The sequence below is a fragment of the Lethenteron reissneri genome, chromosome 4 (assembly GCF_015708825.2).
Source record: "Lethenteron reissneri isolate LAM-NWPU_2019-01 chromosome 4, ASM1570882v1, whole genome shotgun sequence".
In the NCBI taxonomy this organism is placed as follows: domain Eukaryota; kingdom Metazoa; phylum Chordata; class Hyperoartia; order Petromyzontiformes; family Petromyzontidae; genus Lethenteron; species Lethenteron reissneri.
In genome coordinates this window covers 1,869,626-1,894,981 of record NC_083782.1, presented here as the reverse complement: position 1 = coordinate 1,894,981, position 25,356 = coordinate 1,869,626, and the positions used below count along the sequence as shown (strand labels likewise).

At 49.2% G+C, this 25,356-nt stretch overlaps 1 protein-coding gene across 1 annotated transcript in view; it reads left to right on the top strand.

Moving 5' to 3' along the window:
- Nucleotides 1–24,116, top strand: part of EFCAB7 (EF-hand calcium binding domain 7) — a 40,082-nt gene extending 15,966 nt beyond the window's left edge. The window contains exons 6-14 of the mRNA XM_061562194.1: nt 1,699–1,871; nt 3,423–3,564; nt 15,046–15,158; nt 16,095–16,261; nt 16,610–16,743; nt 18,445–18,593; nt 19,923–20,132; nt 22,360–22,467; nt 22,673–24,116. Of these exons, the coding sequence (XP_061418178.1) occupies nt 1,699–1,871; nt 3,423–3,564; nt 15,046–15,158; nt 16,095–16,261; nt 16,610–16,743; nt 18,445–18,593; nt 19,923–20,132; nt 22,360–22,467; nt 22,673–22,747 (1,271 nt within the window). The 3' untranslated portion in view covers nt 22,748–24,116. The remainder of the gene's footprint in view (nt 1–1,698; nt 1,872–3,422; nt 3,565–15,045; nt 15,159–16,094; nt 16,262–16,609; nt 16,744–18,444; nt 18,594–19,922; nt 20,133–22,359; nt 22,468–22,672) is intronic.
- The last annotated feature ends 1,240 nt before the right edge of the window (nt 24,117–25,356 follow it).

Below are 25,356 nucleotides of genomic sequence, written 5' to 3'. Positions count from 1 at the left end.
CTCTGTGTGTCTCTGTGTTATCTCTCTCTGCTTGTGTGTCTGTCTATGTGTGTCTGTGTTTTGCCTCTCTCTCAAATTTAGCAATCTTTGGAAGAACGTAATCAACCAGTTAGGGTGTTGACTGTTATGCTAGCCGACTCTCTGTGTTGTATTGCATTATATTTCTAAGTTTACTAGGTTTGTTTTCTCTTTCATTTGCACCTGATGATGATTGCATGTGTTTCAATCGAAACGACGTATGCTATTATTTATTTTCTTTTTCTTTCTACGTCACTTTACCTAAAGAACCAAAGAGTAAACTATTTTTATTTTGCCAGGTAATTCGCACTGAGCCACAAGTGATAGCTCAACAAAGTGGCTTATCGTGTGGAAATTTGTTGCAGCCAAAATTCTAAATGAGGAGGGAAAAACCGGAGGACCTGGATAAAAATCCACACGTCCACGGGGAGAACATAAAAACTCCAAATATACAAGCATCAAGGTTTGGGATCGAACCCATGATCCTGCATACCGGGTTAACATCTCGCCACCATGGTGCCATTGCATCAGGACGTGCATTGTAACAGGAAATGAACCCCGCGACTGATTGAATGATAAACTATGTTAAATGATGTTATATAATTCAGAGGAACCTTTTTTAGGTTAGATATCGTAAATGTAAATGTGTCGTAAACCCACCTCCACCCAACACAGCCAACTAGTAAGGTTTGTCACGTGACCACTATTCAGAACAGTGGGGATATTTTGTTAGAGTGAGAAACCGTCGGTCATAGGCAGGAGGAAAAAATGATGTTTTGAGTCTGGATTTGAAGAAACACAGAGAGTGGACATCACAGATGTTTCATGATTCATCGATTAAAATTGATCTTTATTAAATCACAATATACATACACTCATTATTTCCATCATATGTGTTTTATTTAACACATATGATGGAAATGTTGCAGCTAATTTGGATTCTTGGGGTGGGTCGTGGAGTAACTCGTGGGGTGGGTCGCTATTGGTACTTATGTGAGGGGCAGTGGTCGGCGCATTGCGCCGTGAATCCAGTGACTTGAGTTGGATATCCGGGCATGCCTGATACCAGTGGCAAGTGATATCTGAACTAGTCCTAAGCCCCTCTCTTTTACCCACTCAAACTGATCAGTACGAGAGAGTATCTTCAAATACCGCGTGACTGCCCGGGCATGGGGAGGCCTTCATTCAGCCGTGGATTGACAGAATTATTTGAAAATGGAACTCGCAACACAGTGCAAGCAATTGGCTAGTTTGATTGACTCAGAGGGAGGCATCGCCAGACAGCGGTTGGTCTGCAAGCAATGGCAGTCGTCACCCACTGCTGCCCCAAATCTCAATCTCTCGCATACGGGTCGAGAATCGGCAAAAATAATTCCCCCAATTTTTTTTTTTTACCAGGTAAGGCCCACTGAGCTATATAGCTCTTTTTCAGAAGTGACCTGGCCACAAATGATAGCTCAACGAACTGGCTTATCATGTGGAAATTTATCGTAACCAAATACTATAAACGCATGTTTCTAAATTTGGAGGGAAAAACCGGAGGACGCGGAGAAAATCTACGCGACCACAGGGAGAACATGCAAACTCCAAATATACAGGCGTCAGTCGGGATCGGACCCACGACCTCCTGTATACCAGGCAATGTCGTTAACATCTCACCCAACCGTTGGCTGTTTCCAGGCAAGAGCGAAGCCTCGCCCCGAGCGTCGCCACGTGTCACCCCGCAGCCAGCCATGCGGGCAGCCTCCAGGCCATCATCGTCGGGGCGTGATCGCCGACCCTCCGTGTCCTCTGTGGTCAGCGTCTCAGCTGGCAATGCACGTGGAAAGCTTCCCGAGCCGAAGAACCTTAAGGTGATGCGCACGCCTCTACGGAGCATGACGGACGCAATCACGCGTAGACGGGTGAATGACAATGCAGTTAGGATGTGGATCTATACAGCGCCGAAGTGTTATCGCATCCGATAACGCTGAACAAAGAGTGAGTTGTGCGTTGGAGAGACAGGGGAGATAAATGAGAATTGTGTTTTTACTGGAGGAAGATGAGGGATAAGAAGCCACAAGGCAGAGAAGGAAAAAAAAACATGTCATGCTATCGTTGAAGACACTTCTAAGGTACAGAATCGGAAGCAGAATCTTTATTTAGACTGGAGGAATCCACTAACCTATGAAACTCTTTTTCACAAATCTCCAGTAGGGGAGTGCAATCGGTTTTTGTACATATGAAGTACAAATTTCACAAGTACATTAATTCCTGCAGATGTTTCAACACTAAATGCAATCACAGGCAGAGGAGGTATGGAATGTTATATTGCAGTCATTTTGGAAACCTTGGAGATCGAAAAATATATAATTATTTTGCTTTATATACTGGGTATCTACAAAGCATCATTAAGGAGCTCTTATTGTGATGTAGTGGGTTCCACGGAGACACACACTAGAACTTGGAGGCAACACGTTTATTATAACACCCCAACAGGGTAACTGCATAAACGTACACTTAGTTAACTAGGCCACAACGGGGTAACTATATAACCGGGTGAGTCCGTAACATACTGCCTGACCCACGAAGCCGAGCGTAAAGACTGAAGATCGGAGAGACATAGCACCAACGGGTTCCATTCCAACAAATAGCCCAGTTCGGCTCTCGGGACTTCCCTTTTATGCCTCTGAGCGTGGCCTGGCCACGCCCCCTTCTAGATCCGACTAGAAGGCTCTAGGCCATATATCACGTGTCTCCCCTCGCTACCCTGTCCGGGTCACGTGCCCTCTCGGGTTCACCCAGACTGTCACGTCCTCACTTGCCCTCCCTCAGACCGTCACCCGAACGATGCCCCCTAGGCTCGCTTCCATGCCATATCTACTCTGGTGCCAGAGGGAGGCTCAAGACGTACAGTTCCACTCTTGTGACAGTAGCTGGTGCTAAACGTCATCGTGACTATTAACGTCACTACAGTGATAATAAATAATTGATCCAGGAAGAGTGTGCTGTGTGTTGGCGATCTTTAGTGTTTTAATTGAATTTCCCAAGCAAAGGCGTATATTGCAAAATAGCAGGCAACAAAGGTAACTAGATTAAGGAGCGCATGAGAATGGTACAATGTAATGTCTGTAATAAAACATTTTAAGAGGTTATAGTTGCAGTAAAGAACTCTTGCTCAAAATGTTGTTTATGTACGCATTTTTGTCACGTTTTCATTCATAACATCCCAATATATTTACATTACTTGATGTAAAAAAAGAGCGCATGAGAGTTGTCTATCTTCAAATACTCATACCTTATTTACTCCTTTATTATACTCAAACGTCAGGTGATAAGGCGAGCAGGCATTATTATTATTGTACGTCTCCCCCGCAAGCCAGTGGTTGTGAGCACATTGCATTTGCTGTGATGGGATTCTGCAGGACTGGAAACACATCCGCAGCAAGGGTTGCTTCTTCGTGGAGGAGGATGGCAGCTTGGTGAGCCATCACTACCGTCTGGAGCTGACACAGCCAACCAGTGTTTACATCACCGTGCAGCCTCTAGACCTGAGCCCAGAGGATGGTGCGTACCGATTTATTTCATACCAATAACCGCTCAAAGATTCCCCATCTCGGCAGTAATGTAGCTGTTGGTAATCTTTTTTGTTGTGTATTTTTGGAAATAATTAAAGTGCACATTTTTGACTGTTTTATTTGGAAATTCCAGTGCCACGGTAGGGAGATGTTAACTACCTCGCCTGGTATACAGGTGTGGTGTCTTCTAAAATCACTCAGTCAGACACGTTGTTACAGGTCACCTGCTGACACTTTATTACTCTACTAGCTGTACTACCCGGCTTCGCCCGGGACTTGTATCTACCACGGCCGGCCGCCTTTGTCTCCCCAGTGGCGATGTTAATACGCTACAGTAGTTAAGTTACTCGTTTGAGGCAGAGTCGACCTAGGGGAGGTTCAAATAATCGTCACCGGTGGTGGCCGTGAGCGGGAATCGAACTGGGTTTGCCGGGTTGGTAGCGCAGCGTAGCGTTAAGCACTACACCCACCGCTCCTCACACACCACACACGCACAGACACACACACAGACACACACACAGACACACGCAGACACACACAGACAGAAACACACACACAGACAGCACGCTAACCACTACACTACCGCTCCCCACACACCACACACGCACACACACAGACACACACACAGACACACACACAGACACACACACACAGACACACACACACAGACACAGGCAGCACGCTAAGCACTACACTACCGTTCCCCCTACACAACACACGCGCGCGCGTCCATTTGTAATGCGGTTGTAAACGGCCCTTCTGAGGTGCCGTCAGGGGGGGAGGAGTTAGGTCACGTGGGGGGAGAGGGGTTGAGTATAGAAGGAGGGGAACCGGAAGAGCAGGGGGAGTGACGGGGAACCAGGAACAGAGGAAGGCCACGAAGGGCGAAGCGGGGTGTGGCGAGATCGCCACGAACACGGGGGGAGCGAGGATCGGCACCGTTGGCCAGCGGTGACCGACCCGAAGCAGCGAGGAGGCTGCAGTCAGCAGCGGGGCTGCACAGAGAGAGTGGGCAGCGGGTCTGCATACAGTGACAGCCAGAGGGTCTGCACATAGGGGTAGCAGCAAGTCTGCAGGGAGGAGGTTACAGTAGATGAAGCAGAGAGTCAGAGGGGTGAGGAAGCTATAATAGCAGTGAATAGCCGGGGGCTACAAATACAGGAGTTATAACAGAGTGCCGTGTGGGTAAAGACGTGAACCTGAATAAAGACACGAAGACAGAAAGAAGTGTTCGAGTCCTTTTATTACACTGGAGTCAGAAGTGAAACGGCATGGCGAAACAACTGAGGAAGAAGAATATCCCATCTCCGGCGTCGGCTTCATCATCGGACGACGACGATCTTCCTCCTGAGGTCGGCTTCACTTCGGCGGAGGGAGAGATCCGTGAGGGCCCGGGTGTGGAGGAGGTTGCCGCTGCGCCCGACCCATCTGCGTTGAAGGACGAAGATTTAAGATGGACCCGGATGGCGGAGCAACTGGCGACCCTAAAAACCGTCATCACGGAGTTGTGTGACCTTGTCACGCCAAGGGCGGCGTTGGAAGGTGATGGTGGTGATCGGCAGGAGCCCGGGTCGTCTTCGATGGCGCCGCCATCGACCACGCGGCGTGAAGACGCCATCTTGGGCGTGGCGCACCACGGAAGGCGGGAAGCCGCCATCTTGGGGCCGCCACGAAGATCGTCCGCCATCTTGGCGACACCGCGTTGCGACGCCTTGCTGAACTTGCCGCCGGAAGAGTCGGTGACGGACGGAAGCAGGCCAAGGAGCCGCAGTCGTCACCTTACAACTGTTAAGGAGTTCTCCATCGGGGGCGATTGGAGTGCGTTCGCTTGTCGATTTTTGGCGGCGGTACGAACGGCAAGGTGGACGGACGCCGAGGCGCTGGAGGTGCTTCCGACTCTCCTTGACGATGAGTCTGTTCGTTTTTTTCGCTCTATAAAAGCTGCGAAGAAGAAAACATTGCGTGGAGTGTTCGACGAAATGGCGGACGCGTACGAGCCACCGGATGACGCCCATCGCCGCTTCGTGCAGCGGCAACGCGCACCGGAGGAGTCGCCTGTAGCGTACAGGGGCGCCGTGCTGGAACTCGCGATGGCCGCTTACCCGGAGACGGAGCCTGACCTGCTGGAACCTCTCATCTTGGGGAAGATGTTGGAGTTATCCCGGGATCTGGGCATTCCTATGCCGGCTTGCGGTCACGAGAAACTCACGTCCCGGACCGCGGCTAAGTGTTTGGACGCCCAGTTCAATCTCCGCCGCTGGAAACAAGTCACGGCGTGGACGGGCGGTCCTGTCGTCGATGGGGGGGCCGTAGGGTGGGACCCTACAAAGGCCGTGTACGTGCCGGATGCGACCGGCCCAAAGGAGCTGTCGGCCGCCTCCACTCCGTGGCCGGCTCGAAGCGAGCCGGGGCCGCGGGCTCCGCCGCCGGCGCGGCCACGTCGGGACGGGGTGCCTGCTGCGCGCCGACCCGACGTCGACTGTTTCCGCTGCGGCCGTCGGGGCCACTATGCCAGGGACTGCTGGGCCCGGGTTCCGGGGCCGCCCCAGCAGGAGGCCTCGATCGCGGACGTCCCAAAGAAAGACCCTCCGGCACAGGCAAGTCGGTGCGCACCAGACACCCGGCAAGGCCTGACACCTCACTCATCGCCGTTGTTGTGCGACGCGGATGTTCTAAAATATGGGAGGCCAGTATCTGCGCCTTGTCGCTCGATAACGCAGTGGCGTAAGTTGGCTCGGCGGGTTGTCGCGGCCGCTACAGGTTCGTCCACTGTACCGGGGTCGATCCAAGGGGTGGACGTGCGTATTTTGGTGGATTCCGGGGCGTCCGCGACCATTATTTCGGATGTCATATTCCATCTTTTGAACATCCCACCGGGGGCCGTGAGGCCGGCTTACGCTTCCTGCATCGCTGCGAACGGGGGTAGTATGGGCATCGTGGGACAGGTGGACGCTAATATTTCTATCGGGGGGGTCTCGGCCTCGGGCGTTGTGTTAATTTCGAGGTCCCTGGCGGTTCCTTGCTTGTTGGGCACGGATTTTTTGGCTAAGATGCCCATTTTAATTAGAATCAATGAAAATTGCATTGAACTGCCAGGGGGCCGCAAATTGGCGTTTTTACAGTCCACCTGGGGGCGACCGGCTCCGGTTGCCCAGGTGCAGGCGTTATCGGAAGTTTCAGTTGATATTCCACCTGGCTCGCAGATGCTCATTCCCCTACGATACCGGAAGCCGGTTCCGGGTCGGCAGAGTGCTTGTGGAATTTTGCTGTCGCCGTCCGCCGCTGTTACGGGCGGATTGGCACTGGTGGGGGCGCAAACCATTGTCCGTCCGGATCAGCGCCCGTTTTTGCAGGTGTTAAATGCGACTTCTGAAAGCGTGTGTGTGCCGGCTGGTACCGTTGTGGCACACGCCACTACGGCGTTTACGGCTCAGAGTGACATTCCGGACGGGGGGCTGGTGGGTGGTGTTTCACACGACGGAGGGGTGGACGATCGTTGGATCGCCGAATTATGTGCGGAAAATTCGGCCCTTTCCGCTGAGCAGCGTTGTGCGATTCATAAATTATTAGCGAGCTATTCCGATGTGTTTAGCTCGGACGATTTGGACTTGGGACGCACCTCGCTGCTCTCTCATCACATCGAAACGGGGGACGCGGCCCCTATCCGCTTGAACTCGCGTCGGATGAGTCCGGCTGAGCGTGAGCACGTTCGAGGGGCAGTGGAAGACATGTTGAAAGCGGATATTATATCTCCGTCTAATAGCCCGTGGGGTGCGCCTGTCGTGTTGGTTAAAAAGAAAGATGGTAAATTACGATTTTGTGTGGATTTTCGGAAGTTAAATAAAGTGTCGGTGGCAGATGCGTATCCCCTGCCGCGTATGGACGATTCTCTCGACGCCTTGTCAGGGGCTAAGTTTTTTTCAACGCTAGATCTCTCTTCGGGCTTCTGGCAGCTTCCCCTTGACGAGCCCTCGCGGGAAAAGACAGCGTTCCGTACGCCGCAGGGGTTGTTCCAATTTAACTGTCTGCCGATGGGGTTGAATGCAGCCCCTGCCACCTTTCAGAGATTGATGGAGTTGGTATTGACGGGGTTGCAGTGGGAGACATGTCTCATTTATTTAGATGATATTATTGTCTTCAGCCGCACATTTGATGAGCATTTATTGCGGTTGGAGGCCGTTTTTGCCAGAATGCGTTCTGCTAATTTGAAATTCAAGCCTAAGAAATGTCATCTACTGCAACGTTCCGTTCGATACTTGGGACATATTGTTAGTGCGGACGGGGTGGCCACGGATCCAGAGAAAACTGCGTGTGTCCGGGATTGGGCAACCCCCGCCACGGTGGGTGATGTGCGTCGGTTTTTGGGGTTCGCCTCATATTACCGGAGGTTTGTTCCGAATTTCGCTACTATCGCCAGGCCTTTGCATCTCCTTACTGGGAAGGGGCACAAATTTGTGTGGGGACCGCCGGAGGAGGCGGCGTTTCGGAGCCTGCGCGACCTACTGGCTACTGCGCCGACGTTGGATTATCCGGATTTTGAACATCCCTTCATTCTGGATACTGATGCGAGTGACACCGGGATTGGGGCGGTGTTGTCCCAGTCAAAAGGTGGTGTTGAGCGTGTGGTGGCGTACGGGAGTCGGGTTTTGTCTCCCGCGGAAACTCGTTACTGCGTCACTCGCAGGGAACTTTTGGCTATTGTGTATTTTCTCCGCCAATTTCGACCGTATCTGTACGGTCGGTCGTTTATTGTCCGAACGGACCATGCGGCCTTGCAGTACGCTCTTAAGATGGACCAGCCATCCGGACAATTGGCGAGATGGCTGGACACGTTGCAAGAATTCTCCTTCCAAATTCACCATCGGAAGGGTGTGCGTCACGCTAACGCGGACGCACTGTCCAGGTTGCCGCAACAATCCCCTTGTGCGTGTGCGTCGGGGACGCATAGGTGTGGACCGGCTCAGCCCCCCCCTCAACCTGTCGCGCGGGCAGTGGATGTTCTCGAACCTCCGCTTACACCGGGACCGGTTGAAGGGGGACCGGCTGACGGGATTTTGCGTCTTCCAAGGTCTGTGTGGATTCGGGAGCAAATGTTGGACGATTCTTTGGTGTCGTTACGGAAACGAACGGAGAAGGCGGGTAAGGAAGTCGGTGCGGGTGGTAATTCGGAAACTGCTCTCCGAGATGGGTTACTGATGTGGAGGGAAGGGATACAGGAACACTGGCGTCTCGTTGTGCCTGCGTCATTGCGCTATGAGTTGATTCGATCTTTGCACTGTGACACACTTTTACACCTGGGGGTGCAGAAAACCCTATTGACGCTGCAACGAGACTATTATTGGCACGGCATGACGACGGATGTCGTCGGTCACGTTCGCGCGTGTCCCGATTGTGCCCGCCGTAAGCCGCCTAAACATCCATATGTTCCGCCGATACAATCAATTAAAGTATCTCGGGTTAATGAGTTGGTGGCGTTAGATATTTTGGGACCCTTTCCGCCATCAGCTAAAGGGAATAAGTATTTACTGGTGGGGGTGGAGTACCTCTCTCGCTGGCCGATGGCCTGGCCCTTGCCTGACCAGTCAGCGGCGTCTATCACGGACGCCTTTCTATTTGGGTATGTAATGGACAAAGGGGCTCCGGAGAGGCTCCTTACGGATCAGGGACGTAACTTTTCGTCTAAATTGTTGGGGGAGGTGTGTGCGGCTCTTGGAACTAAAAAGATACGGACGTCCCCCTACCACCCGCAAACGGATGGTATGGTGGAACGGTTGAATCGGACTCTGTCCGCCATGCTGTGCCATACAGTCGGGGAAAACCAATCTGATTGGGATTTGCATATCCCTGGGGTGCTTTCGGCGTATCGCATGACGCCGCACGCGGCTACTGGATACTCGCCGTTTTTCCTTATGTACGGCCGTGAGAACGTGCCGCCGATTCATGACCAGTTGGGAACCGGTGCGAGGGGGCCTGTTAAGCCTCTTCCTGAGTATATTAAGGACAACGTTCGGCGTGTCGCTGAGGCGAGGGAAAATGCCCGCATGGCTACTGCCAAGGCTCAGGCCAGGAATGAGCGGTGTGCCCGACGTTCAAAGGGGGAGTGTCCCTGGAAAAAGGGGGACCTGGCCTGGCTTCATTGCCCACAGGTGCGGCCAGGTACATCTCCTAAATTACATCGACCTTGGCAGGGTCCGGTCCGCCTCATTGAGGTTCCCAACCCACAGTCGGCGCGTGTTCAGGTTGGTGCACGGCGTTGGTTCGTGCACACGTCCCGGTTGAAGCCATACATTGCCCCACGGCCGGATGCGTCATCTCCCCAAGTTGCCTTGCCGGGGTCTGTTGCTGCCGACTCGCCCTTGCCTGTGTCTGCTGACCTTGCGAGAGCGCCTGTCGTACCCTTCACAGACAAGCCGGCCGTGACAGCGCAGGGAGGAGGACCTTCCGCTTGTGGGACGCCGACCGGAGCCGCAGAACCCACGGGACCTGCAGCTCTTCCTATCCCTCCGCGGACGCGAGTACGGGATGTTTCTGGACGCGAGCGGGACAGTGGCGGGCCTCCAATGGCGACGGAAGAACTTGCGCCCGTCGCCCCTAAAACCCTTCCACGTTCCCGCTCGGCGGGTGGGCCGCCGACCGTCCGGGACGGCCCGGCTACCCGTACTCGCTCGAAATCCCTCACGTTTCGTTAGATTGTGTTGTGTTGTGTTATTGTTATAATGTTCTTCAATGCTTCGTGTCTTTTTGCGTGTTGGCCCTTTACACCCGCATTGCTTTTCAGGTTGCAATTCAGCCGAGGTCGGCTGGATTTTCTTTAGGGGGGAGGGTGATGTAATGCGGTTGTAAACGGCCCTTCTGAGGTGCCGTCAGGGGGGGAGGAGTTAGGTCACGTGGGGGGAGAGGGGTTGAGTATAGAAGGAGGGGAACCGGAAGAGCAGGGGGAGTGACGGGGAACCAGGAACAGAGGAAGGCCACGAAGGGCGAAGCGGGGTGTGGCGAGATCGCCACGAACACGGGGGGAGCGAGGATCGGCACCGTTGGCCAGCGGTGACCGACCCGAAGCAGCGAGGAGGCTGCAGTCAGCAGCGGGGCTGCACAGAGAGAGTGGGCAGCGGGTCTGCATACAGTGACAGCCAGAGGGTCTGCACATAGGGGTAGCAGCAAGTCTGCAGGGAGGAGGTTACAGTAGATGAAGCAGAGAGTCAGAGGGGTGAGGAAGCTATAATAGCAGTGAATAGCCGGGGGCTACAAATACAGGAGTTATAACAGAGTGCCGTGTGGGTAAAGACGTGAACCTGAATAAAGACACGAAGACAGAAAGAAGTGTTCGAGTCCTTTTATTACACATTGCTGCAGACACACACGACTTTCAGGGTGCATACGGCAGTAAACGACTGAAATAATAAAGCGGCAATGCTGTGTAAGGAACGCCTTAGACCCGCATTATACATTTGTGTAATGCGAGCGTAAACACACAAACACACACAAACACATACACAATACACACACACATACATGCAGACACACAGACAGACACATAACACACATACATACACACACATACAAACACAGAAACACATACACACACATACATAGACACACACATACATACACACAAACACATCCACAGACGTACATACACACATACATACAGGCACGCAGACATACACATAAACACATACAAAAAAACCCACATACATACACACACACATACATACACACAAACACATGCACACACATACATACACACATGCATACAGACACACAGACATACACATAAACACATACACACATACACATGACCCGGCTTCGCCCGGGACTTGGATCCACCACGGCGGCAAAACCGACATACATACACACACAGACATACACACAAACACATACACACACATACATACACACATGCATACAGACACACAGACATACACATAAACACATACACATGACCCGGCTTCGCCCGGGACTTGGATCCACCACGGCGGCAAAACCGACATACATACACACACAGACATACACACAAACACATACACACACATACATACACACATGCATACAGACACACAGACATACACATAAACACATACACATGACCCGGCTTCGCCCGGGACTTGGATCTACCACGCCCAGCCGCCTTTGTCTCCCAAGTGCCGATGTTAATACGCCACACCAGTTACTCGTTTGAGGCTGAGTGGACCTAGGGGAGGTTCAAATAATCGTCACCGGTGGTGGCCGTGAGCGGGAATGGAACTGGGTTCGCCGGGTTGGTAGCGCAGCGTAGCGTTAAGCACTACACCCACCGCTCCTCACACACCACACACGCACAGACACACACACAGACACACGCAGACACACACAGACAGACACAGACAGACACACACACACACAGACACACAGACAGCACGCTAAGCACTACACTACCGCTCCCCACACACCACACACCACACACGCACACACACAGACACACACACAGACACACGCAGACACACACAGACAGACACAGACAGACACACACACACACAGACACAGACAGCACGCTAAGCACTACACTACCGTTCCCCCTACACAACACACGCGCGCGCGTCCATAGGTACACATACACGCGCTTGCTGCAGACACACACGACTTTCAGGGTGCGTAAGGCAGTAAACGACTGAAATAATAAAGCGGCAATGCTGTGCGAGGAACGCCTTAGACCAGCAACACATTTGTGTAATGCGAGCGTAAACACACAAACACATACAAACACATACACACACATACATACACACACATACACACAAACACATACACACAGACATACACATACACACAAACACACACATACATGCACACAAACACATACACAATACACACACACATACATGCAGACACAGACAGACACATAACACACATACATACACACACATACACACACATACATAGACACACACATACATAGACACACACATACATACACACAAACACATGCACACACGTACATACACACATACATAGAGACACGCAGACATACACATAAAGACATAAAAAAAAACCCACATACATACAGACACACATACACACAAACACATACATACACATACATACACACATACATAGAGACACACAGACATACACATAAACACAAACACACATACACATGACCCGGCTTCGCCCGGGACTTGGATCCACGATGCCCCGCCGCCTTTGTCTCCCCAGTGACGATGTTCACACACGACAGCAGTTACGCTTTTGAGGCTGAGTGGACGTAGGGGAGGGCCAGGTCCGTTTCAAATAATCGTCAGCGGTGGTGGGCGTGAGTTGGAATCGAACTGGGGTCGCTCAAGCAGCTTAATGACTGTTTGTACAAAGAACATATAAAGAATCGATTATAATAACCAGGCAAGAGTCCACATTATAGACTGGCAGTACACGCACTCAGCTTCATAAGCAGGCTAGAGTGTACATGATAGAGTGGCAGTACGCTCACCGAGCTTAATAAGCAGGCTACAGTGTACATGATAGACTGGCAGTACGCTCACCCAGCTTAATGAGTATTTGTACAGTGAACATTAAAGTAATCGATTGTTGGCGCGTTGGGTTTAAAAGTAATATTAATAGCACACATTGTGGTGGGGGTGTAGTGAAGAGTAGGAAAAACTTTGATGAATTTACCTCAGAGTGGCGTGGTGGGTGTCGAGGCCTAGTAGCGTGCAAAGCCTGCGGCCTCGCCTAAAATTGTCGGCTTGGAAGAGGCAGGGTACGGGTGGCGTTCCTTCCCCCCCCCCTAGCGCTCCAACAATACTGTGTAATGGCTATTATTTAATTAAATACGGAGCTTATGAAAGTGGCGAAGGCGTGGCTAGCCGTTGGCAGGGGCAACCGCCGTCCAATGAAACTGCAGCCCTTGGCGAAGGCGTCGCTAGCCGTTGCCAGGTCCAATGAAAGCGGCGAAGGCGTGGCTAGCCGTTGCCAGGGGCAACCGCCGTCCAATGAAAGTGCGTATGGGCCGAAATACACACACACACACACAGACAGACAGACATGAACGATTTTATATATATAGATTCTTGCAGCAGTTGTAGGCACTCCTGTCTCTGTCTATACGGTCACCTTTGTTGACTAACTTTCCTTATCTACTTTACACCTCGCTAACCTGCCTGTGGCAGCTTTTCGTCTCAGCAGCTCCGCACTCACACCTCCGCACTCACAGCTCTGCACACGGCAGCTCCCGCTCTCGGTAGCTCCGCACTCGAAGCTCCGCACCCAGCAGCGCTCACACAGAGGCTCGCACACAGCAGCGCTCACACAGAGCTCGCACAATGCAGCGCTCACACAGAGCTTGCACACAGCAGCGCTCACACAGAGGCTTGCACACAGCAGCTCTCACACAGAGGCTTGCACTCAGCAGCTTCTCACACAGAGGCTTGACCCACAGCTTCGCTCACACAGAGGCTTGACCCACAGCTTCGCTCACACAGAGGCTGCAACGTAGCTGCTCTCCTTCTGCGCCGCTGCCCTCGCCTACGTTCCCTCAGACCCACTCACTCGTCCGATCTGGGCGGTGGGATCAACCATCACCCGCTCGGCGACTCGTGAGGGTTGAGGTCCATCCCTGGCTTGAGCGGCAGCGGCGAGATGTCTTCACCTTGGTCCCAGCAACCCGAACTCCCGCTCCGCTCCCACGCGCCTCCGTTTATCCTCCCAATTATCCAGCTCCTCCCTTGTGTCTCTTTAGGGCCAGACAGGCTGGAGCCTGTCAGGCCATCAATCACCCCTTATCGCATATCTCCCTGGCAATACCTCGGTATGAGCTTGCAACCCCGGGCCGACCCCGTCTGCACCCGATTTTCCCCTTAATGAGGTGGAGGTTTGCTTGTGCAACCTCACGTTGCACACGCGCACCTGCCTGACCTCGGTTGCCCTCGGCCAACAGTGCGCACCGCGTATGTTACCGCACTACACAGGGGTCATGGGTTCAACCCCGACCCTGACGCCTGTATATTTGCAGTTTGCATGATTTCCACGTGGTTGCATGGATTTTTCTCCGGATCCTCTGGTTTTTCCCTCTTCATTTAGAAACACGTGTTTAGATTATTTGGCTGCAATACATTTCCACATGATAAGCCACTTCTTTGAGCTATCATTTGTGGCCAGGTCGCTTCTGAAAAATAACTTTATAGTGCAGTGGGCCTTACCTGGTAAAACAAAAATTATTTTGTTTTAGTTGAATGTTTTGGGCCACGTCTGCGATTTTCTGGGGCAACATGATTAATTGGTTGGCTTTTCTAGCGAGTCTTATCCTCAAGTTGACTCAAGCGCAGCAGGAATCGTCAGGTGATATAAACAATTTATAATTTTTAATGAGGCTCGTGGCTTGAGCAAGAGTTTTGCCCATTAGTTTCCTCGAACTGTCGTCTATATAAACTTGTTCAATAGCAGATATCATCGCGGTAGGCTGCTATGGAGCATGTACTAATGATGGCCCTACCAACAGGCCCAAGGTCTACCTGGTTTGGTGTGGACACAGCTGTGTTCATACTGCGAGATAACGGTGACTCTGCTAACGCGAAGGATCTGGTCAGCTTTACCGAGCTTTGTCACAAGGAGGTAAAATTCCAGCCACGGATTTTTATTCTTGCAATATTTGTGCGATGTTTGTGTATGGCATAAATTTCATATGTTTGCTATAGAAGTTTATAACTCCCACTTTTTCATATACGGTAATGCAATCTTAATGTCGCATGTTATTTCCTTCGTTCTAATATAGTCATGCATTTCTTCTACGTTTAAAGCAGTTTCAGATGTATTTTCTCCAGTAACCTATTGGTGCACGATGGTTGTAACTGTAATTTTACGTAGACGTTCAGATACCTGAACTTTCTTCACATACCCGCCCATACCTTGGTCGCCATTGTGTTAAATATGCAACTTTGTGACGCACAGTACACTGCAGTTCCTGAAACTTGTACAAAATAATTCTGCTTAAGCCTTAGCCTGGCTCAGTGAAACCAGGTGGACCCGCTAGTGCAGTGGTTCTCAACTTTGTTTGGCTACTACTGTACCCCACCCTTGTTGAACTTTGTTTCAACCGAGTTGTACCCCCTTGCCTGACCCAACATGGTTATCTGAGAAATCAATGTATGAATAATGAACATTAATATTTATTACCAAATGTCCATTTTGTGAAGTATCAGAATTAGCTAGTAACTGCAGGCGAATAATAAAATCAACGGACGCTCTGCATGTGTGATGTAATTTTTTTGTGCTCGCTGGTTACTCTGGAAAACCACATTGTTTACAGTCCTAAGTTACAATATGGATTTAAATGTCATGATAGTTATTTTTGTATTGGCCCATTCAAATATGGTTATTCACTAATGACTCTCACATATGATACATTTTGCACATTTATAAATCACCTCACGTACCCCCCCTGGTGTAATTGCCACGTACCCCGAAAGGGTCTACGTACCCCCTGGGTGACAACCACTTTGCTAATGTACCGGTGAGGGTATGAGACACGCGTTTGCCTCCCATCGGCAGACGTTTGCCTGGCGCGGGGACCTTCAGAAAGGCTCCTACCTCCTTGTGCCCTTCACCACGGGCTGTCGCCTGCGTAAGCGGAGTAGCACTGCCGCCACCGCCAGCAAGAGCACCGCCCTCATCACGACAGCTGAGAACGGGGAACTGGAGCTCACGCGCCAGTTCCGGTCGGTTCGCTCATTTGCGTTGGGAGTTTGTTTTTAATTAACGCATTACAACTGAGGCTGTTGAAAGGACGTATGCATTTGCTCTGCCAGTCCGTTTGTCTGTCTATCTGTAATGGGAGCGGGGTGCATTTTAACTCGTGAAATTAGTCCGGTATGAACACATGTTTGTATAATGTGTTGCTAATGAAGGCCTTGCCTGATTGGAAACTGGCCAAATTGATAAAAGGGTTATGTTTGGTTTGTGTTAATTTTTCTATTCATGTTTTATGATTATATTTAATACAATGTCTGTGTATCTCATTTGTGTTATTGATAGATTCATTACACATTGTGTGTGTGCGCATGCAGGACAATCCTGTCGGATATCTTCGAGATCATAGATCTGGACGGGAACGGGCTGCTCAGCCTGGAGGAGTACAACCTGTTTGAGTTGCGCACCAGCGGGGAGGAGTGCGATTCCAGCGCCTGGGAGGTGTGCAAAGGTCAGAGTTCAATGGGTCAAGCATAATGTAGTGGCAGCAGCAGCATCACAGATACAAGGGTACATTGTCAGGCACTGTTGTACAGGGGCTATACCCCAGCATTTTTTAGGCAAGGTTGATGATTCCCAGAGAGGTTGTTATGTGCATGAAATACAAAGTATGTGAATAACTGCTGTGTGAGGTGGTCAGAGGATGGCAGTATGGGTTATTTAATAGGCCTTCAAATATTTTGAATACCAGCGATCAAATGCATTTGTAGTGAGTCCAACTGAGTCGCAGACGTTGTCTTGGGAGCAACACTATTTATTTCACCAACTCAACACAACATAACACGTACTCTTTGGTTCTTTCGGTAAAGTCACGTAGGTATAAAATAAAATAAATCACGTTTATGATGCAACACAAGCGTCCATCAGGTAGAAAAGCATGGTCTGCTGCTGAGGCAGACTTTTTTAAAAGGTTTGAAATGGGTGTAGCCCAAGGGTCATAAAGAAGTGGCCAGGGCTAGTGATGTTAATGTGTTTTCTCACATTAACATCACTAGCCCCGGCCACTTCTTGGGCTACACCTATTTCAAACCTTTTAAAACAGTCTGACTCAGCAGCAGACCATGCTTTCCCACCTGATTTCGGGCGCTTGTGTTGCGCCAGAAACGTCGTGATCTATTTTATTTTATACCTACGTGACTTTACCGAAAGAACCAAAGAATATGGATTCCTGCAGTCACGAAAGCTTCAAATCAAGATTATAACACAACACAACCTACACTTGGGTGTTGAATGCCCATTTAGCCACGCTACGGCAGAACTAGACACAGTTCGCTATCCCGGCCCGGACCACAAGCTGGGTTCTAGACCGCGTGGCTAGAGGCTTCTTTTACCCGACGTGGATCTTCTTCACCAGCAACACGAAGAACCCCGAGTCCCTCATGGAGCCCCGTTATATCGGCCTGGGCTGGGGCTGGCTCCGCCTCTCTACCCGCCCACCTTCTAGATCTCTCGAGCTCTTTCCCGAAGGCTCCCGAGAGCTCTTTTATACCACGTGACCGCCCAGCGGCCCCCGTCCACCGGTGGCCCCCCTCCAATATCATCCGGTCACATGTCGGCAGGTCAACCAGCGTATCATGCCCCAACATAACCCTGTCTGGCTGACACTCTCTCTTGCTCCCTCACCGGGAGCCCGCACCGCACACTCTACGTGGTGCCTCCGCGCTGACCAGCGCTTACCCAAGCACCGCTAAGGCTGGTATTATGCCCAGTAAGCGGGCGACACATAATGCCAACACATTATCCACCGTGGCTTCGTAAGCCCAGCACCACATAGTGACATTCACAGTCACTACACATTGATAGAGTGGTCACAATTTTATTTAAAAAAGGAATTTTTGTTGTTGTTTTTGTTTTATTATTCTTGTCACATTTGTACTACTATTTTGTGTGTACAGTTTCCTGCATTCGTCTAATGTAAGATTAGCACATTTATGGCAATTCTTATAAATTGCATATATTTAATTTATATACGAACGATTCTGATGCGTGTGTCATGAGAATGATAATTTATTTCAGCCAATGAATTTGTGCATAGTTACATGCATTTTGTTTTCGTACCTGTAGGTACGTATGTTAGTTGTTGAAGCCCCGTGTTGGCGCGGAATGCCGCAGCAGCCCGCTAATGTCACTGTGCACGTTCCCGCGCACTCAGCCAACTTCGACATGAAGAGAAACGAGCTGACCCGCCAGGGCTTCCTGGATCTCACGCTCATGGAGGCCAGGGACCAGGGTGGCGACCCTAGAGATTTGTGGGTCACCTTGGAGGCCATGGGATACAACCGGGATCTGCATCTGGATGAGGTGCGTACACAAGCATCCTCATTGCCCTGAAACACGCAAACACATCCAGTACTGTCTGTTGGGAAGTTGATTGTGGTTTTTGTTAGTTTTTTTTTTTCTTTAGCACAAGTTGTTTTGGGTGGAGTCGTGGTGCAGTGGTTAGAGCTTCGCTCTGAGTCCAGCTACCTGAGTTTATTACCCGGCAATGGCTAACATGGACGTCTCGGTGATGAGATGTTAACTACCCCGCCTGGTATACAAGAGGTCGTGGGTTCGATCCCGTCCCTGACGCCTGTATATTTGGAGTATGCGTGTCTCTCTCTCCCCATGGTTACGTGGATTTTTTTCCAAGTCCTCTGGTTTTTCCCTCGACATTTAGAAACAACATGTGTTTAGAGTATTTGGCTGCTCTAAATTCACGTGATAAGCCACTTCGTTTGACTTTCATTTGTGGCCAGGTCACTTCTGAAAAAGAGCTATATAGCTCAGTAAGCCTTACCTGGTGAAATTAAAATAGTTTAATAAAGTTTAGTTTAACATCAGTACTGAATGATATCTAAACTGGTTCTGACCCCCGCCCCCCTTTACCTGCACGATCCAACTTGGTGAAGTATGGTCAAACGACCCCATTGACTGACACAGCATGGGTAGGGCTTTATCCAGTTTTGCATTGACAAAGGGCCTTGCCTTGTTATCGTCTATCATGTTGCGCAAATAATTGATAATGGTGTATTTTGTAAAAAAAATACATGAATCTCAAAATAACTAAGTACCTTTGGTAAACATGTGCAAAGCTATAATGAGAATGCTAAGTTTCACAGACGGATAGTCTGCCAGAAGATGAGGATGTTGCTTTGAGATTTTACAAAATTGAGTAGTTTGTGGGTTATTTGTAGTTATTAGGACCATGACATCAGTGAATCAGATGGCGCATATTCTTTGGTTAATACACCCGCAGCAATATTAACCAGGGTGGCTGGTGGCCTGAAACTACGAACCTCTGCATCAACCAGCAAACGCGCGACCACTGGGCAATGTCACCACCCCTATATCAATCTTAAGAGTAATTTGTGGCCAGGCCACTTCTGAAAAATAAGTTAATAGCTCAGTGGGCTTTACCTGGTAAAATAAAAATTGCTTCGTTTTCTTCGGGAAACATTTTCTTTCGTGATTTGCTTACCTTTCCTATACTTTGTTGTAACATTCCAACTCACTCCTACCGGCTGGACATGTGTGAAAAAGAGCTTTTACAGCTCATCGGGATTCCTCCAGTATAAACAAATATTCTGATTCCGTGTAACTGTTGCACTGCCACGGGCTGACACGTTGGCAAATGTCTTCTCGCGCCAGGCGTGCCCGCTGGTGCTGGATGTGTTCGCGGAGGAGGTGCGCCCACGGCTAAGCGCTCTGCCCGTGGAGGCGCTGGGCTGGCGCCTCACCCGTGCCGTCTGCGAGGCCACGGCGGGCAAGGGGGAGGCGCGGGCGCTGGACGCCAGCGAGAGCATCGTGGTGCACGTGCATCGCAGCGAGAGCCGTGTCACCACCGTGCTGCAGAACAAGGTGAGTGCTGAACGAGCGATTACTTGGAATAGGCAACGGCGACATTTTATCTCCCTCGCCCGGTATACAGGAGGTCGTTGGTTCAATCCCAACACTGATGCCTGTTGTATATTTGGAGTTTGCTTGTTCTCTCTCTCCCCATGGTCGTGTGGATTTTTCTCCGGGCCCTGCGTTTTTACGAATTGCCATATTTTGGTCACATGACAAGCATTACTAATTGGCTGCATCGGGTAGAGGTGGGTTTACGACACATTTACATTTACGCAATCTAACCCAAAAAAGTTAATCTGAATGATTTAACATAATCCAACATAGTTTATCATTCAATCAGTCGCGGGGTTCATTATGTCCTGTTACAGCGCGCATCTTGAGGCAACGGTGCCGCGATGGTGAGATGTTATCTCCCTCGCCCAATATACAGAAGGTCATGGGTTCGATCCCAAACCTTGACGCCTGTATATGTTTTCCCCGTGGTCGTGTGGATTTTTCTCCAGGTCCTCTGGTGTTTCCCTCCACATTTCGAATTTTGCCTGCAATTTCCACAAGATAAGCCACTTTGTTGAGCTATCATTTGTGTCCAGGTCGCTTCTGAAAAAGAGCTGTATATCCCAGTGGATCTTACCTGGCAAAATAAAAAAGAGTTCAGTTTTAGTTTAATGTTTTGGCTCACGTCTGTGATTTTCTGGGGCAGCGTGATTAGTTGGTTGGCTCAGTGGCCTTACCTGGTAAAATAAAAATTGTTTAGTTATATCTTCTTGGTTCTTTCGGTAAAGTCACGTAGAAGGGAGATAATAAAATAATAAAAAATAAAATATAATAAAATAATACAATTCTCACGACGTTTCGGCCACAACGCAAGCAGCCGTCCTCAGGTGAAAAACAGGTCTGTCGGAAAGACAGCGTCTGAATGAACACCACCATGCTTGGCAGCGTATATTTAAGCTGGGTTAGGGGGGGAAGAGCGCCTTGACATAGGAATTTGCATATCAACAGAGGAATTTCGCATATTTATGGAAAATGCAGATATGGGATTAGTCACTACTTGTGGAATGTGTAGGAGGGGGGGGGGGGTCTCAAAGTCATATTATGCCCGTGCATAATGTAGGATTAGCAGCAACAAAGGGAGGAGGTAGGGTTAGCAGTAATAAAGGGAAGGAATTTTAATAGTAAGGAGCTGTAGCAGCCAAACCACCACGTAAAAAACTAAAATATAAACTACATCAATATCATCAATATACTAAATATACTCTCCAAAAAGCTGAGCTACTAACAGTAAGTCATACATTACAATTCTATGTCGCAAAAAATATAATATGCCTCCAGCTAAATTTTTCCTTACATCAGACGGATCTACCCCGTACTATATACTGCCATAGACAAATCCAACATTAAATTATATACTGCATTACTATACACCACCTTAGACTATACATTGTAATATTACACTATGTATTATTCTACCCACCCTACTGTATACCACACTGCTGTATATTCACTATACATTTACGATACTATATATTACCTTATACATTATATTAAATATTACACTTTTATACTATTTATTATTATACAATCTGCTATACACTATACCATTGACCGTTACGTAAAAGGTACTAAGAGGAAGCAACGAAATATGTCAGGTGGGTAGAATAAGACATACTGTAATATTACAATGTATAGTCTAAGGTATAGGGTGGTGTATAGTAATGCAGTATATAATTTAATGTTGGATTTGTCTATGGCAGTATATAGTACGGGGTAGATCCGAAACGTCGTGAGAATTGTATTTTATTATGTTTTATTTTTATTATTTCATTATCTCCCTTCTACGTGACATTAACCAAAACAACCAAGAAGATGAATCCCTGCAGTCACGAAAGCTTTAAATCGATGTTTAGTTATAGTTTTTCATAGCATATAAATAGACAGGCCAGAGAGATAATCTCAAAAGTTCTTACTCACTACTCTAATAAGGACATTGTACCACTCTGCCTTGATTAGGATGGTGTATTCCCTGTTGATCTGCAAGATCAAGAGACGTTGCAATTATGTATCTGTGTGGCATAAAAAAGTAGCATTAATAACATGAAGATTTTAATGCGTATTTTTGCATGTCGAATGAAACTGGATTGCCCAGTAAAAAATTCCCACGTGTATTGGATAATAACGTTTAATAAATCAGCCGTTCTATAAACACGTTGATGCTTGGCGTTGCTTTTATTTTCAGCGCGACATCAAAGTTGTGGTGCGCGTCGATTGCTCCCAGAGCAAGAACTGCGTAAGCAGTCGCGGCATGGACGTGTTCGCCGTTGAAGTCCCTCCCCACACTACAGTGGTACGATCCCAACATCTTGTGTGTATGTTGGACTTCTTCTGCACCGTACGTAGCCAACCGTGCCGATCTTACACAGTGCTGCCAACGCTCGTGGTCATTGGGGCTTCCTTATGCCCACTTCCGTTTCGTACGGGGCCCATTCTTATAACAGCATGGCACGACCAGGGTCTGGTTGTAGATAACAGTCTGTTCCTGTCTCCTGCAGATCGGGCACCATGTGATGCCCATGAACGAGCGACACGACTGGGTATACAACTGCACGGAGACTCTGCTGACCTGAAGCACAGAACGCTCATCGTCCCTCCTCTGATTCTTTCTGGGATTCTTCCCACTCATGTGGGAGTCTGTCTTCCTGATCCTTTTTCTCGATCCCTTCCTATTCCTGCACCATCTCCAAATCCACTCTGCAGTCCTTTATTTGTCGGTTTACCACTTTGAAAACTAACACTAAACTCACATTTTTTTACCAGGTAAGGCCCACTGAGCTATATAGCCCACAAATGATAGCTGAACAAAGTGGCTTATCACGTGGAAATTTATAGTAGCCATATACTCTTAAGCACGTTTCTAAATGTGGAGGGAAAAACCGGACGACCTGGTGAAAAATCCACGTAACCATGGGAGGAAATGCATACTCCCATGTATATAGGCGTCTAAGAGTCGGGATCGAACCCACAACCTGTATACCAGCCGAGGTTGTTAACATCTTGCCACCGTGAGATGCTAGAGGGAGCCACCTCTCTCTAGCCCTGCCTCGGTATGTGCGCTGGTGTTTCCACGTTCATTGCGTTTCTCCCTATGTGGGTTTCCTTTCCACTCGTGGCACGTCTTAGCCATCCGAGTTGCCTTTCAGCTTGTCCGACTGAGATGGACACCACTCTTGCCTTCTTCCTGGTACCTTAATTTCTGACCCGATCCCGTCATGTGATCACCGATTCCATCTCGTCGTCATTATTTGTCATCTGAAGCGAGCCTACCGCTCTATGGCCTCTAAAGTGGCATCTTTCATTCATACTCATTCAGTGTTGTGTGATGCGGCTTGTGATTTAACCGTTGATTTTGGTTTGTGTTTGAATGGGATTGGTGGCACTGGGGGTAGTGTTATTGTTATGTTTTAATAATTTGAATGCTTAGTGGTGGTGGTGTCTTTATATCTTATATCATCATGGATAAATGAAGGTATAAATGTGTTCACTTATTTGTTTACAAATATGTTTTTTGGCTACAAAATTGTAGTTTAATTTACCTTGCTGGATCTTAATGCACATTTCTAAACGTTGCCATATCTTCCCCAAAAGCGCACGCACACATTGTTACAATCCCTGTTGTTAATGGTGGAACGATTTAGGCATTCATGTACCAATCAGTTTTAGTGTGCCAGTCAGTTGCCTTTGAATGTTGTACAATCTTGAAAACGCAGTTCAAGCCTAAACATTCCACATACGAATGTGCAAATGTAATTATTAACTCTTGACACATGCCTGTTATATTTCGAATTGCTATGTATCCAGGTGATTAGTTAATGTGAGCTATTCTGGCCTTGCAGTGATTCTCGGTCTGCCCACCCTTTTGCAGCCAAGGAACAAACCATTCATGCCTGCGATTATAACAGCTGTGTATTTTTGGAAGAAAAAAAACCATTACAAATAAACGATGGATCACATCCCCATGGGTTGTCTTGATGGTGTTATCTGGCCAACTCTAAATTCGGAGTTGGTGGTTCGTGAGAGGGCGAGAGCATTGCTTCTAGAGGGCGCAATTGCATTAGGTGGCGAATTGTTGGTTTAAAATAGACTACAAAACGCCTTTGCAGCGTACAGCCTAAAATCACATGATGGAGTCACGTGGGGCTCTTAAAGAATCATGACACTAAATTCCAATTTAACAAATGTACAAGTGCTTGGTATCTAAATCACTTAACTATATAATATTACACAACTCTAAGAGATATGTGTATGGTAGTGTAGTTGTAGTGGCATCGTGGACTGTCATTGCATGAGGTGTGAGCCGGGCTGTGCGAGGCACGATCTACGGTCACTTTCTACGGCATGCACACTTCTGACAGCCTGCACTGCGGATGCAGTACCGGCCCTAGCGGGGGCCGGCTGAGATCGCCAATCAAGGATGGATGGCACGTGCAGTGCAGTGCCAGCCTCTAGAGGTTAGGGGGCGAGAGTGCCAGGTAAGGTGCAAGGGTTCACAGGGGGCCATGAAACTGTGTGAACCCGGAGGCCTGGTGACCGGAAGTACCAAGCCTGGGGGTCCTCAAAGAGGGGGCTGGGGGACCACGGGACCAGGAGCAGGTCCCTCTCGAAGGCTCGAGAAGGTGGGCGTGGCCAGGGGCGGAGTGAGCCCTGCCACGGACAATAGAAGCCGGAGCGCTGAACGGGTCGGGCGGCTGTCGCAAGAATCAAGACTCAAGTCGTCACCGAGAGAAGACCTGCCCGACTACGAGACCCGGACCCGAGCCGGGGTCCGGTCTGAGGTCGCCACCCAGTGTGTGCTAGAGTTAGCAAGCCCGGAGGGGATACCTCACTCGGTTAGCTGGTGAAGGGCCAGATATACCCCTTCGTGTTTAGGGCTTGATTGTTAATAAACGTGTTGTCTCGAAGAAGCCTCCGTCTCCCTGGTGTGAACCACTACATACTCTTTGGTTCTTTCGGTTAAGTCACGTATACCTACGTCACGTATACCTACGTGACTTTACCGAAAGAACCAGAGTATGGATCCCTGCAGTCACGAGAACTTCAAATCTAGATTGAACCACTACATAGTTATGACATTATTTGGTGATACTGAGTTGGGTCAGTGGTGCGCTAGCACCCAACAACAAAAACTCCACAGATTCGTTAATAACACAGTGGCGAGATGTTAACTACCTTGCCTGAT